This window comes from Coenobita brevimanus, chromosome 62 (genome assembly GCF_032717465.1).
Source record: "Coenobita brevimanus isolate Jiangsu-jjx chromosome 62, ASM3271746v2, whole genome shotgun sequence".
NCBI lineage: Eukaryota > Metazoa > Arthropoda > Malacostraca > Decapoda > Coenobitidae > Coenobita > Coenobita brevimanus.
In genome coordinates, this window is record NC_137015.1 from 36,689,055 (window position 1) to 36,702,137 (window position 13,083).

Here is a 13,083-nt window from a genome sequence, read left to right on the forward strand (position 1 = left end):
TCTATTTGGGAAACTGAACCTTTTAAGATCATTAAGACATCTACTTTTCCTCAACTTGAAGTCATTACCTCTTGTTCTTCCATCATCGAACACAAAAAGATCCTCTCTGTCCACCTTTTCCAGATCTCATACATTTCTGAACATCGTCAAGAACAGGGAGGTTTTAGAATGGGAAGAGATTGTGTGGATCAGCAATGCATCCTTAGGTCTTTAGTGGGAAAGTTTCTACAGAAGGGAAAGAAGTTGTACCGGTATGTGGCCTTCATGGATTTGGAGAAAGCATATGACAGGGTGGATTGACAGTGAATGTGGAAAATATCAAGAACATATGGAGTTAATGGGAAGTTGTTGAATGCTGTGAAGAGTATGTATGATGGTGCTAAGGCTGCAGTGCATGTGGGTAGTGGATTGAGTGAATTTTTCTGTTTGAATGTTGAATTGAAATAGGGATGTGTCATGTCTCCATGGTTGTTCAGTCTGTAGATGGATGGAGTTATAAAAGAGATACAATGTAGGACAGTGGATGTTGGAGTGACTTTAATGAGACGGCAACGTTTGGAAACTCCCTGTACTGTTGTTTGCAGATGATACTGTTTTGTTAAGTGAAGAAGAATGGGAACTGCAAGGCATGGTGAATAAGTTTAGAAGTGTGTGTAAGAGACGGAATCTAAAGGTGAACATAGGAAAATGTAAAGTTATGGTCTTCGAGAGAAATGAAGTCACTGGATATGCATAGATGTTGAATGATGAGGAAATGGAAATGGAAGTGCATTTAAGTGCTTGGATAGTGTGAAGAGTAAGGATGGAAGTTTGGAGAGAGTTCTTGAAAGGGTACAACAAAGAAGAAAGGTTGCTGTTCATTGAAAGCAGTGATAAGAGACAGGGAAGTGAGCATGGAAGTAAAGTTTCTACATGACAGTAATGTGATAAAAACTCTAACATATGGAGGTGAAGCTTGGACCTTGTTGGAAGAACACAAGTCAAGAGTGAGAGCAGTGGAAATGTTTTTTTTTTTTTTTTTAGAGGAACATGTGGTGTTACATAGAGAGAGAGAGACTGACAAATGAGGAAGTGCAGGAGTGCTGTGGTGTGGATGTGGGTGTGATAGGAAGCATTAGGAGAAATACACTGAGATGGTTTGGCCATGTGGAGAGGATGGAGGGCAAGAGACTAATGAAGAGAGTGTATGTGAGTGAGGTGGAGGGGGGGGGGGGAGGCCAAGGATGAGATGGAGGGATGGAGTAGAGAGGTATATGAGAGAGGGGGGTGTGAGCTGGGAGCAGGGCAGTGAAATGGCAGGGGACTGGGTGACATGGAGGCAATTTGTTTGTGGCCACCTCTTACAGGATTAAGGTGTCTGGGAATAGATAGATAGATAGAATTATAGTAAGCAGCACCTTGCCCTAGGGTGAGAAAGGAGGTTTGAATAATGATGATGATGATGAATATTTTTGTATAAACTGATCTGAACTGAATAGCAGAAAGAATGTCAGGGACATCAGCTTAAATCTAGGACTTACTCTATAGTCAAACTCCATTAAATTTTGTTCCCCCAGGCTACACTGTCTGTTGGGTGGAAAACACGGTTCACCTCTGCAGATGATGAGAAGGCAGAGTACACAAAGGGTATGGCTGAAGAGATGGCCGCTGTGCTGGAAGCTGCTAATGTTACTCAACCAGTCACCTTCCCTATCAGGGCCACTTTTGTCTCTCGCTCCCTTGAGGCACTTGAGTGGTTGGTTGATACTGTGAGTATTGGTGTATTTGGTTTTGTGGGTTGTTGTTGATGTGCGTTCTTTCTCATATGTATATATAGAGTGGTCTCATACATAGTTTCTTTTGGCTTAATGATTTGTAGCCTAGCTTTCTGGCTCTCCTACTATCTTGACCTTTCTAAGGTCCCCAAAAAGGGTACTAAGAGATTGGCTTATACCAGGCATTGGCTAGATTTTTCTTTGTTTAATTAAATACACCTTGTCAGTTTATAAAAGTGTCATGCATACACAAACCACATAACATACAAACACACACACACACACACACACACACACACACACACACACACACACACACACACACACATGCACACAACACATGCACACAACACAGTACACACACACAGTACACACACACAATACACAAAACACACACACACACACACACATACAATACACAACACACACACACACACACACACACACACACACACACACACACACACACATACAACACACACACACACACACACACACACACACCATTAGGAGAAATCCTGAGATGATTACTGTTATGCAAACAAATGTTTTCTGAATTACATCACTCAGGTATAGGTATAGTAGGTAAGGTTACTGATACTTCAATATATATATATATATATATATATACTTATTTATTTATTTATTTATTTTTTCAGTCTGGTTTATTGAAGCTTTATTCATGGCCTTTGGATATATAGTAGTTGATCCCTGCATTTTCCACTTCTCAGGTGTTTAGTGGACCCATGGTAACATGCCTTCCTACCTTTGGCTGGGTGCCGTGTAACCAAAAACTGTGTTAAAATTGTTGGAAAATTTTTATAAAAAGCCTACTTGCTTCTTGCCACTTGGCCAGAGTTTCTTATACCTCTTCCAAAAAGTACCTTAAACACCATGCCAAGACACAGATATTGTAATATACTGTGTGCACACCATACAGAAATACAAAGCATGTGCACATTCACAGTGCATGAAAAATACACACAACACACAAAGCACATACAAAAAACACACACAGCACACATTAGCCAACTCCACCCAGGTGGAATTATGCCATGCTCATCTCAGACTGACAGTTATTCCATGTGACACTGCAGCATAGTGGAATTGATCTTGCCACTGAAGGGAGTGTCATTGTGCTACAAAACATGTTACTCAAGGACAACCCCCCCCCCTCTCTCTCTCTCTCTCTCTCTCTTTTTTTTTTTTAATGGAACTGTTTGGTTTGTGAAATACTGAATATTACAAAATAATATGACACCATTTGTGCATAACCACGCTTTTTCCACAAACAGTTGTCACTAGTTCACCCACATTTGGTTGAGATTATTATCTTGAGGTGCTCATGAGGAGCCTGCTCATGCTGACACTGTATACCACGGTTAGAGCAAAGCAACTGCAACGTCCACTCAGGAGCCAAACCTCCTCATATTACCCTGCACCTCACCATTGGGAAGGACCCTGGCAAGGTGCCGTGTACCACAAGGGGGCATCAGTTCCCTGCACAGTGTATGTACTGTACTGTGCTGTAGGATGATCCCACAGAAGCAGTTGTGTACACTGGGTCACAAAAGTATCGATGCACAGGGGGTGCGATGCCTACTGAAAAGGTTCGAACAATTGCTGACATTACCAACGTCTCATTGTGTATCATCAGTGTCAGCCTATATAAATATTACATTTGCTGTATGTTTGCAAGAGGATATTGCTAGTTGGTGATATATAACACCGCCCAACATCAGGGCTACCAACGTGTGGTAGGTTGGATACTAATATTTCAGTGACCTTCGTTCTGTGGTCCCAAATGTTTCATGCATATTGTGCACTGATACTTTTGTTACCCAGTGTACCTGTGGTCAGTGGGTCTTCTCAGTGAGAAAGACCGGGGTTAAGCAACAACTCCAGCTACTGCTAGCCTACTTGTGTTATGGTGATGTCCATTTTTAGCAGTGGTAGGATGCAGTATTTTTATTTTGTGTTAATGCCATTTGGTACACAACATCAGGCTTAACAACCAGTAGTTTAACATGGAGAAGATATTAACCCCCTCCCCCACTGCCTTTTTTTTCCCCCCACCTCGTCTGTAGGTGGGAAAGAGATGATGATGATGATGGTATACTGTGAGTGAAACAGTTAATAATTTTTCTTTAATTAAATTGACTGGGAAAGAATAATACCCATTTTTCAGGCTGGTGACACAATTAGGACTTTGCTTTGGCTAACACCAGACTGATATATCCAGCTGATGGTTAAGTATGTATTATGATTTAGGTGTGTAGTAATTTGGTGTGTGTTCTTTGCTGATGTGAAATGTTATTTATTTTCCTGTTTCACCTATTTTTATTTACCTTATTCCTTATCTGAAGTTGTTTTACTAGCGTCTCTGTATGTTTTGTTCTCTTTGTCTTCTTTCTGCATCATCTCACTTCATCTTACTTGGGGGGGCAGGGAACATTATGATGGTGGTGAAGAGGTCTTATTGTTAAGCTCATTATCCAAGAAACATTCTTTATATTTTATTCCGACAAATGCCATATTGTTTTATTCAGCTATGGCCAAGACATCCCTGGATCCTAGAGGCTAATTACTTTAGTGGTGAATCATGTGTACAGTATTTTACTCAGGCTGGTGCATGTCTTTTCTAATGGTGACATCATTCCTTCATTTTCATTCATTCATTCACTACTAATCCAGTGTTGCCCCATGAAGAGCTAGGAGCCCGGGGCTAGGCAAGTTGGTTCTGACATTTAATATGAGAGTGACCATCCTCACTCATCCCTGAGTGGCATTATGTGAGCAATAAACCCTAACCACCCCTTTGATATAAACCTACTCCAGCTCAATCCAATTGGAGCACTGTAAGTACCCACTAAACCACCAGATGCCATAATATGGTTATATAGTTGTCACCTAGCATAGTAAATGGTTTCCTGGTGCACAGGAAACCATTTGGCTTGTCACTCAGTGTAGAACCACCCATAAACAGAAGGGAGAGGAAAGGAAGGAAGAGAGGAAACGGCAGGCATCCAAGAGCAGCACTACATGGAGTGAGTGGATGGTGAGGGCCCCCATCCACCACATACTGTACAATGAGGGCATGACTGAAACTAGCAGCTTCCCCCCCCCCCCCCACCCCCCACCCCCAGTTGTACTGTACTTTGTTTCATTGTTGCCGAATTTTACTGTACTGGCTTCATTACTTTGCTTCATTTATAAAGGCTCTACCATGTTTGTATGTGTCACTCTTGGTCATTTAATGACGACTGTCCATGGTGCTTAATCTCTAGCAGCCTCCCTGTTTAGTTCATTAGTCCTAATGTCACACTCTTGACCTCATCCCAGGTCTTTTTAATTCTACCTCTTGCAGCTCTACACCCAGAGTTCATTCCCTTCACCCTCTGCAACCAGTTGTCATCCATCCTCTTCACATCCTCAGACAATATCAATCTACATTTTTTTTTCATCACAGCACTAATACATTGCAGTTTCATCCTTCTCTTCATTTACAGTCCTAACCCCCCAGGCGTGTCATTTGAGGATGCACCACATATCCATGTAATCATTCTTATCTTTGTAAGTGCGAGCCAGTGAATATCCATCTCCTTTACTGCCATACAGCTTTACACTCCAAGCACCTATTGTGTACAAGGACCTCTTAGCTTGAAGGGAGAGCCCTCTCAATGTCAGGAGGGGCAACAACTTCCTAACTTCTTCCAACCAATCCTTACCCTTGCTACTGAGCTGGCTCAAGCTCCATCTCCAGCACATCCCCAAAATAATAAAACCCCCCCCACACTCAGAGACTCTTCAGCAAGGCTAATCTTTTCCCACCTCTCTGCATACTCTCCCCTACACTACACACCACACACTTAAAATCAGCATTATTATTTAGCCCACTGCTAATACCACTACATCTCTCATGCACCTGCCTGTCACAAACACTGCACAAAATGGAGTTAATCCCCATGTCCTTGTAGCAAACTGCATTTGCCCACACTCCTCCTGCTTTGAGAGCACTGTCACATGCACTAAATATAATCGTTTTGTTTTATTTATATGTACTCTCAAACCCTTGTGCCCCATTCCATCTCTTCACCTAAATCTCTCCTCTACTACACTCTCATTCTTTGCAATCAACACCAAGTCATCAGCATACTACATCTCTCATGGGAGTCCTGTTCTGAAGTCATGAAAGAGGGCTTCAAGCACCATGATCAATAAGGGGCACAAAACAGACCCTTGTTACATGCCAGTGTTCATGGAAAATTTATCACTCAAAGTTTTGTTCACTCTCACATGGGTGTGAGCAAACTTGTACAGGCGTACCCCAGTTTAACTATGCAATTGCTTAAGTAAAAACCCATTGCTAGGCGGGATATCGTAAACCGAGGCTGATTAAACATGTAAAGTGTAGGGATGCGTTTTTGAGCCTTGGTCCCCCCCCCCGGGTCAAGTCCTAAATCCACCCAAATGAGTCCAAAAAAAGGTTAAAGCCAAACTAAATGGCCTAACAGCTGTAAAAGAAGCTGACCTAAGCATAAAATCATTGCCCTTCTCGCTTGTACCCAGTTGAGGTCACTGGAGAATGTGATTTCCAACTCGCATTCAAACTCAGCAGAGAAGAAGCAGCAGCATTGTATAGAATCTCACCATCAGATGGTCCCAGGACAATTAAATAAACATCAGTTATGCATAATAATAATGTATGGATGAAGCAGAATTGTCCAAGGTGCGAATTGTTGTGACAAAGAATTGTCAATGTTTTGACAGGGAATTCTCTCGATGGGGAATGCAGTCGAGATAGCTTTTTCAACGGCCCCTCTTTATGTCGTTTTTGTTACTGTTCTGGTTGCTGAGCTCTTTTATTTTCTTATCTCTTATTTTCCAACATTTATTTAGAAATTCCTATGTATTTTCAAAGTGTTTTCCTTTGAACAGCCCGAATGTAAAAACATGATTTGTCGATCGATCATGCGATCAGGATAGCCTGTATTGAAGACCCTTCTTTGGGTCATTTATGTTGTTGTTCTGGTTGCTGAGCTCCATTATTTTCTTCTCTCTTATTTTCCAACATGTATGTAGAAACTCCTTTGTATTTTCAAAGCATTTTTCCATGAACAGCCTGAATGTAAACACATGATTTATTGATGTCACAGCTTTTCATCACTGCATGAAATATTTACTCTCTAAGGCTTTCATAATTATTAATATTCATTTAAAATTATTATTATCTATAGTGGTCGGTGGGGGCACTCACCATCCACTCACTCGATGAAGTTCTGCTCTCGGTTGTCTGTCCTTTCCTTTCTTCCTTCCTTCTTTCTTTCCTTCCTCTTCTGTTCTTTACTTCGTTCTTTCCTCATCTTTCTGCCTACGGGTGATTTTACACTCTCTCTTCTGTCTTTCTTTCCTTCATTCTTTTCTCTTCCTTCTACCTATGGGTGACTCTACACTGAGTGACAAGCCAAATGGTTCCTGTACACCAGGAAACCATTTACTACGCAGAGTGGTAACCACATAACCAAATTATGGCACCTGGTGGTTTAGTGGGTAATTACGGCACTCCATTCGGATTGAGCCGGTGAAGGTTTATATCCAAGGGGTGGTTGGGGTGTATTGCTCACGTAATGCCACTCAGGGATGAGTGAAGCTGGTCACTCTCATCTTAAATGTCAGGACCAACTTGCCTAGTCCAGGGTTCCTATGCTCCTCATGGGGCAACATAGGATTGGATGATGGATGGATCAGTTTAGCCACTTTAAGTACCACATTCCTCTCTTCAGCACTGTTTAGCCAGTAAAAGTTTGAGAATCAGTCTTGCCCTTTATACCTCTTTTGGCACATTATTTTGCTGCCAAGTATTCCTTTCTAGTACCACCCCATTTTTTATTCCCTAAAAAGCCTTTTGGCATCTACTCCCTCATCCCACCACCATGTTACAATATATTTTGGTGGTCCCCTTGGTCCATCCACACATTGAATGAATAACTCAAGACACTGTTCTTGGATCTCTGTAATGCTGATTAATTTGAGCACTTCAGAAAAAAAGCCAAACTTTGTACATTGCCCACCAGCTACTGTAGTTGGTGTTGTGTGATCACAATGGGAGCGGTGTGTTGCAGCAACTTTAAGCTTTAGTCTAACACTACCCACACCATGCCATGTCACTTAGTCATCTAGATACACGCATTTGAGTGAACAAGTGTTTGGTGCACTTAGTGAATTTTCTTCTATAACTTCTGTTGTCAGAATCAGTGAGCTTTCAGAGTGGATTTCAACTTGGATAGGAGGGGGGGGTCCACAGGGGCCAAATCCAGAGAGTAGGGCAGCTGGAGGAGAATAATCGTCTCGTGCCTTTGCAACTCCCCCACCAAAAAAAACACACACACACGGATAAGGAGCAACGTGTGAGCAGGTGCACCATCAAGTTGTAGCATCCAGGTTTTGTTTATCCATGCCTTAGGCCTCTTCCTTCACACTGCCTCCCTCAAATGCTGACTGGGCATTCAAGTACAACGCTTTGTTGACCATCTCATCACGTGGAATAAATTTATGATGAACAGCGCCCTACCAGTCAAAAAAGACCTTTAACATCACTTTCACATATGAGCAACTCCAGTGTTCCAACCCACTGCGATGACGCCTTTTTGTTTTGACATTGCAGCTGTACACCTGTTTCCACACACGTTACAGCATTTTTCAGAAAGTTTTCATTGGCAGTCAGACATTCAGACAGCTCCTGACTGACTGTGACACAGTTCTCATGTTGCTTATCAGTCAGCAGTTACAGCACAAATTTTGCAGTAGCATGATGCATCTTCAGTTTTTTGGTTAAAATCTTGTGGCACAAATTTTTACAGATGCCTACTTATTTGAAAACTTACTGGACTGTGAGACAACGATTTTCTTGGATCACACCACACACTCTTAATGTGATTGTTGCCTCTTGGTGTGGAAGGCCATCCAGATTTGGCATTGTCTTCGGTGGATGTTCTTCCTGATTTGAACTGCTGGAACCATGTGTGACTTTGCGTATGGCTTAAACAATCCTTCCCATAAGTCTGTTGCAACAAAAGTCTCCTTAAAAGTTTTACCCAATTTAAAACAATTTCAAGCTGATATGTTGCTCTTCAAGATCCTTCAGTTTTCAGCTTGCAACAAATCGCCAAGTACACTGATCACACATTCACTTAAGCACGTGTACCTCGATGACTAAGTGATGTGGTGCGATGCGGCCAGTGTTAGACTAAAGCTCAAAGTTTCTGCTACACAGCGCCCCTGTTGTGATCATGCTACGGTGGCTAGTTGGTGTACTATTTAAAATGTCTGTTTTCTTTTTGGACAGGCCTCCTGCTGACTAGTTGATGCTTTATCTAAGTTTGGTTTCATTTGGACAGACCTCGTACTTTTGTCTACAGCCTCATGCTCAGTCACCACTCCACTGATCTTGCAGTAGAAGACATCCATTTTATCTTGACTTTTCAACTTCCAAACTTTCCCCATGAGAACTTAGGTCATTTTGCCACTACCTACTGCTTCGGTACTTTTTGTGTGTGTGTGTGTGTGTGTGTGTGTGTGTGTGTGTGTGTGTGTGTGTGTGTGTGTGTGTGTGTGTGTCATGGAAAAATCAATGAAGTATAATGTTTATGTTGTGTTGTTGATGCTTTATAGGGCAGGGAATAATTTAGGATATTTTAATCAGCTGTTGCCAGACAGTTCTGTTCAGCTGTGGGAAATTCCACTGTCCAAAGGGTTAGAGCCTATTGTGGTAAACCTTTTAGTGAGCAGGGTCTCATTTAAAAATTTCATTCTTGCCACTACCAGGCAAATGAATTCAATTGAGGTAAGCCCCTGCCCTCTTAAAAGGTTGAATAGTGTCTACACTGTATTGTTTGTGCTATTTTTGTAAATTTCTCTTGTTATTGCTCTTATTTTACCTGTTGGTAATCCTCTTTGGTTTGTCTTCGCATAGCCTGTTTCTTTTCTATATACTGTATCATACTTAAATTGGGATGCTCATTTTGCTTTTTACTACACATTACTTTGGGACCTCAGGTTTTGTGTGCATGCTTTTGTATATGCGTGATTGTGTGAGTGTAATGGAATGGTCACCATCCAGGCACTCATAGAACTACCATCGTGTGTCTGTGCATTTGATGAAAAACCACATTGTTTCCTATAGCCCAGGAAACAGTTCACTATATTGGATGGTAACCAAATAACTAGCAAATGGAACCTGGTTATTGTGTGAGATCTGTAAGTACTTTGTCTGTAGCAGTAAGTCTATTTTCATTCAGATTTAGAAAGTAAGGAAGATAAAATGCCATGGCTATGTCATTGGCTGTTGTCATGTGTTCAGTGTCACAGTACATCAAAGGTGGCTGTGAGAGAGAGACTTGTAATACTTTCTTATTGCCACTTAAATCCTCCTTTTGTAAGGTACCCTTCTACTGATGCCACACCATTCCTGATTTTATTCTCCTTTGTCCCCCCTTTTTTTTTTTTTTTTTTTTTTTTTTTTTTTTATTACCTTGTTTTTGGCTCTCCCCATCTCATTTTCACATGCTTAAGTGAAGGGCTAATATCTTATCAACTTATCACTGCTTTATCACTTTTGTTTGTTCTTGGTCTTTCTTTTTCAATTTTTTTGTGTTGAGACAAAATAAGATAATTGATCCATGACTGCTGGTATAGTAAATTAAGGCAGCCCCAGTTGGTAGTGAGGTAAAAATTACTACTCATGTAATGTTGCACAGGGTCAAGTGACTGTCTTTTATCTTCAGTGTCTGGACTGAGTAACCAGGCCTTAGTTTTTTTTTTTTTTTTTTTTTTTTTTTTTTTTTTTTTATAAATAGGTGGGGGGGTGCTTACCATCCACTCATTTGATGTAGTGCTGCTTTGGGGCTTTGAGTGTCTGCCATTTCCTTTCTTCCCTCCTCTTCTGTCTTTCATTCCTTAATTCTTTCCTCTTCCTTCTGCCTACAGGTGACTTTACACCCCCTCTTTCGTCTTTCTTTCCTTCACTCTTTCCTCTTCCTTCAGCCTATGAGTGACTCTACACTGAGTGACAGGAAACAATTTACTAAGCAGGGTGGTAACCATATAACCAGGCTATGGCGCCTGTTGGTTTAGTGGGTAATTAAGGCGCTCCAATCGAATTGAGCCTGTGTAGGTTCATATCCAAGGGGTGGTTGGGGTTTATTGCTCATGTAATGCCACTCAGGGATGAGTGAGGTTGGTCACTCACATCGTAAATGTCAGGACCAACTTGCCTAGCCCCGGTCTTCTACACTTCTCATGGGGCAACATAATATGGGATGATAGATGGATGGATTTTCCTTTTCTTTACTTTTTTCCCATTTTTATCATTTTTTCTGTTTTCTTCTTCCTTATTGTATTTCTTTTCTATTACTTTTTTTGGTTCATATTTTACATTTTTTTTTTGTTATTTTTCTTTTACTTTTTTTTCAGTGTTTTTCTTTTTCTTTTACTTCATCTTCTGTCATTATCCTCCTCCTCATCATCATCATTTTCAGTCGTCATCTTCAGTCATCATTACATTCATCATCTTCACCTTCATTCATTATCATCATCATCTCTAATCATCATCAGTCATCAATCATCAGTCATCGTCCAGACCTCTCCAATCCCAAGGTGGGTCCAGAGAGTGAAAAAACTCGATAGACTGAGACAGTAAACAAAGTCTGCCCAATTGAACGAACCATACTCCCATTCACTCACCTTTCAAGTCCTCAGAGTTCTGGCTCCACCTGATAGGTCTCAAAACATTCTGCACATAGCATCACACTCACCTATCTGACGAATCAGTCTGATGACTGCCAAGTTAAAAAGGGGTGACAGTGGTATTCTGCAGCTTACCATCTGCATCATAGATATACAGCCTTCCATAAGCCTTCTCTGTTTAACTTACTGCATGCTTCTTCCAGATCCAGTAAGACCTTATACATTTACTGCTCACAAGCCTTTCCCAGTGTCTCTTTGCACATATTTGATCCATGCATTCAGTACCACTCTGAAAGCCACTCTTCTTCACTCACCAGGCATTCTGATATCCCATGGTTTCTCTACGATGATTCTTCCATATACCTTTCCAACAACACTCAAGAGCACTCACTTCACTCACCTTTATTTTTCACTGCCCACTTATTTTTGTTACTTCATCTCATCTCTTTACACTCCCATGATATAAAATTCATGTAAATGTTCCTCATCAGGTTCCGGACAGCACCATAACCATCTGGAGCCCCGTGTCAGAACCATTCGACCCGCAGGCCATCATCGCCCTGCAGGACAGTGTTGGGATGGACTGCGTGTACCTGGATCTTCCAGAGGCCGAGCGGAAGGCAGTGGATGATGCCAGGGCTCGGGAGACTAGTAGTGGGGCAAAGGGATACCGTTTTATTCCCCCAGCTGCCACTGCTATGGTTGCCTCTGCTGGTCTTGCTCTGGCCTCTGCTCTGGCTGCACTCTACCTCTATGAGTGATAGATGTGGTGGCATCTTGTAGTCAGCCTATTATCATAGTTTACCCATTTTTGGCCTTACTTTCTCCATTTGCTGTTTTCCTTATGGGTTACTCATTATTGGCCATATCTTTTTCATTTATCTTTTTGGTTTACTAATTGTCAGCCTTACCTTGTATTTTCCATGCTCTTTAACCAGTTTAAATCATAAATGGAACTACATGTTGTAGTTGGGCTGTCTACTTTTTGCATTGCCCATTTGTTGGCCTTTACTCTCATACATTTTCCCACTTCTTATTTCTTTCTTAATAAGTCCTAGTAGGAGTGTGATTTATACAGGCTTATCTCTATTTCTCCTATGTTCTCTGCCCAGCATAATCTTCCTATATTACTCGTGAATGCCTGGCCTCTTTGTTCAGTATTTAGGAGAAACATAGTATGGATTTATTTTACTGCCATATACTCGTATCATCATCCTGACTTTACCTTTTTCCATCAATAGGAAAAAAAATATATATATATAAAAAAGTGATGGTGGATGACCTATTTGCAATTATTTTCTTAAAGTGTCCATGTGTCAGACCATTTTCTCGCCATTCAGGCTTTAATTCGCTCTCCTTCACTTGCTGTTTCCACCATCTTTCTCTATCATTAACATCAGTATGGTAACATACTCTATTAGTATAATCAGACCGACTCTAGGTGACTTTATTCAGGTTGAGAATAAAACTACGTGTTAGCAAGATTAAACTATAAAATTGCAGAATTATATCAAATTAAAAGGGTTAAGGGCACTTTTGCAACTTTATTTTCATTCTGCCACTCAGTTTGTAGTACTGTTTGTGT

The 13,083-nt window shown here is 41.1% G+C and overlaps 1 protein-coding gene across 2 annotated transcripts in view; it reads left to right on the forward strand.

Annotated features, from left to right (window-relative positions):
- LOC145404061 (protein FAM151B) overlaps positions 1-12,598 on the forward strand; it is a 55,773-nt gene extending 43,175 nt beyond the window's left edge. For both annotated transcript variants that reach the window (XM_080275663.1, XM_080275662.1), the window contains exons 6-7: positions 1,557-1,748; positions 11,990-12,598. In XM_080275663.1, the coding sequence (XP_080131789.1) occupies positions 1,557-1,748; positions 11,990-12,259 (462 nt within the window). In that variant the 3' untranslated portion in view covers positions 12,260-12,598. The remainder of the gene's footprint in view (positions 1-1,556; positions 1,749-11,989) is intronic.
- The last annotated feature ends 485 nt before the right edge of the window (positions 12,599-13,083 follow it).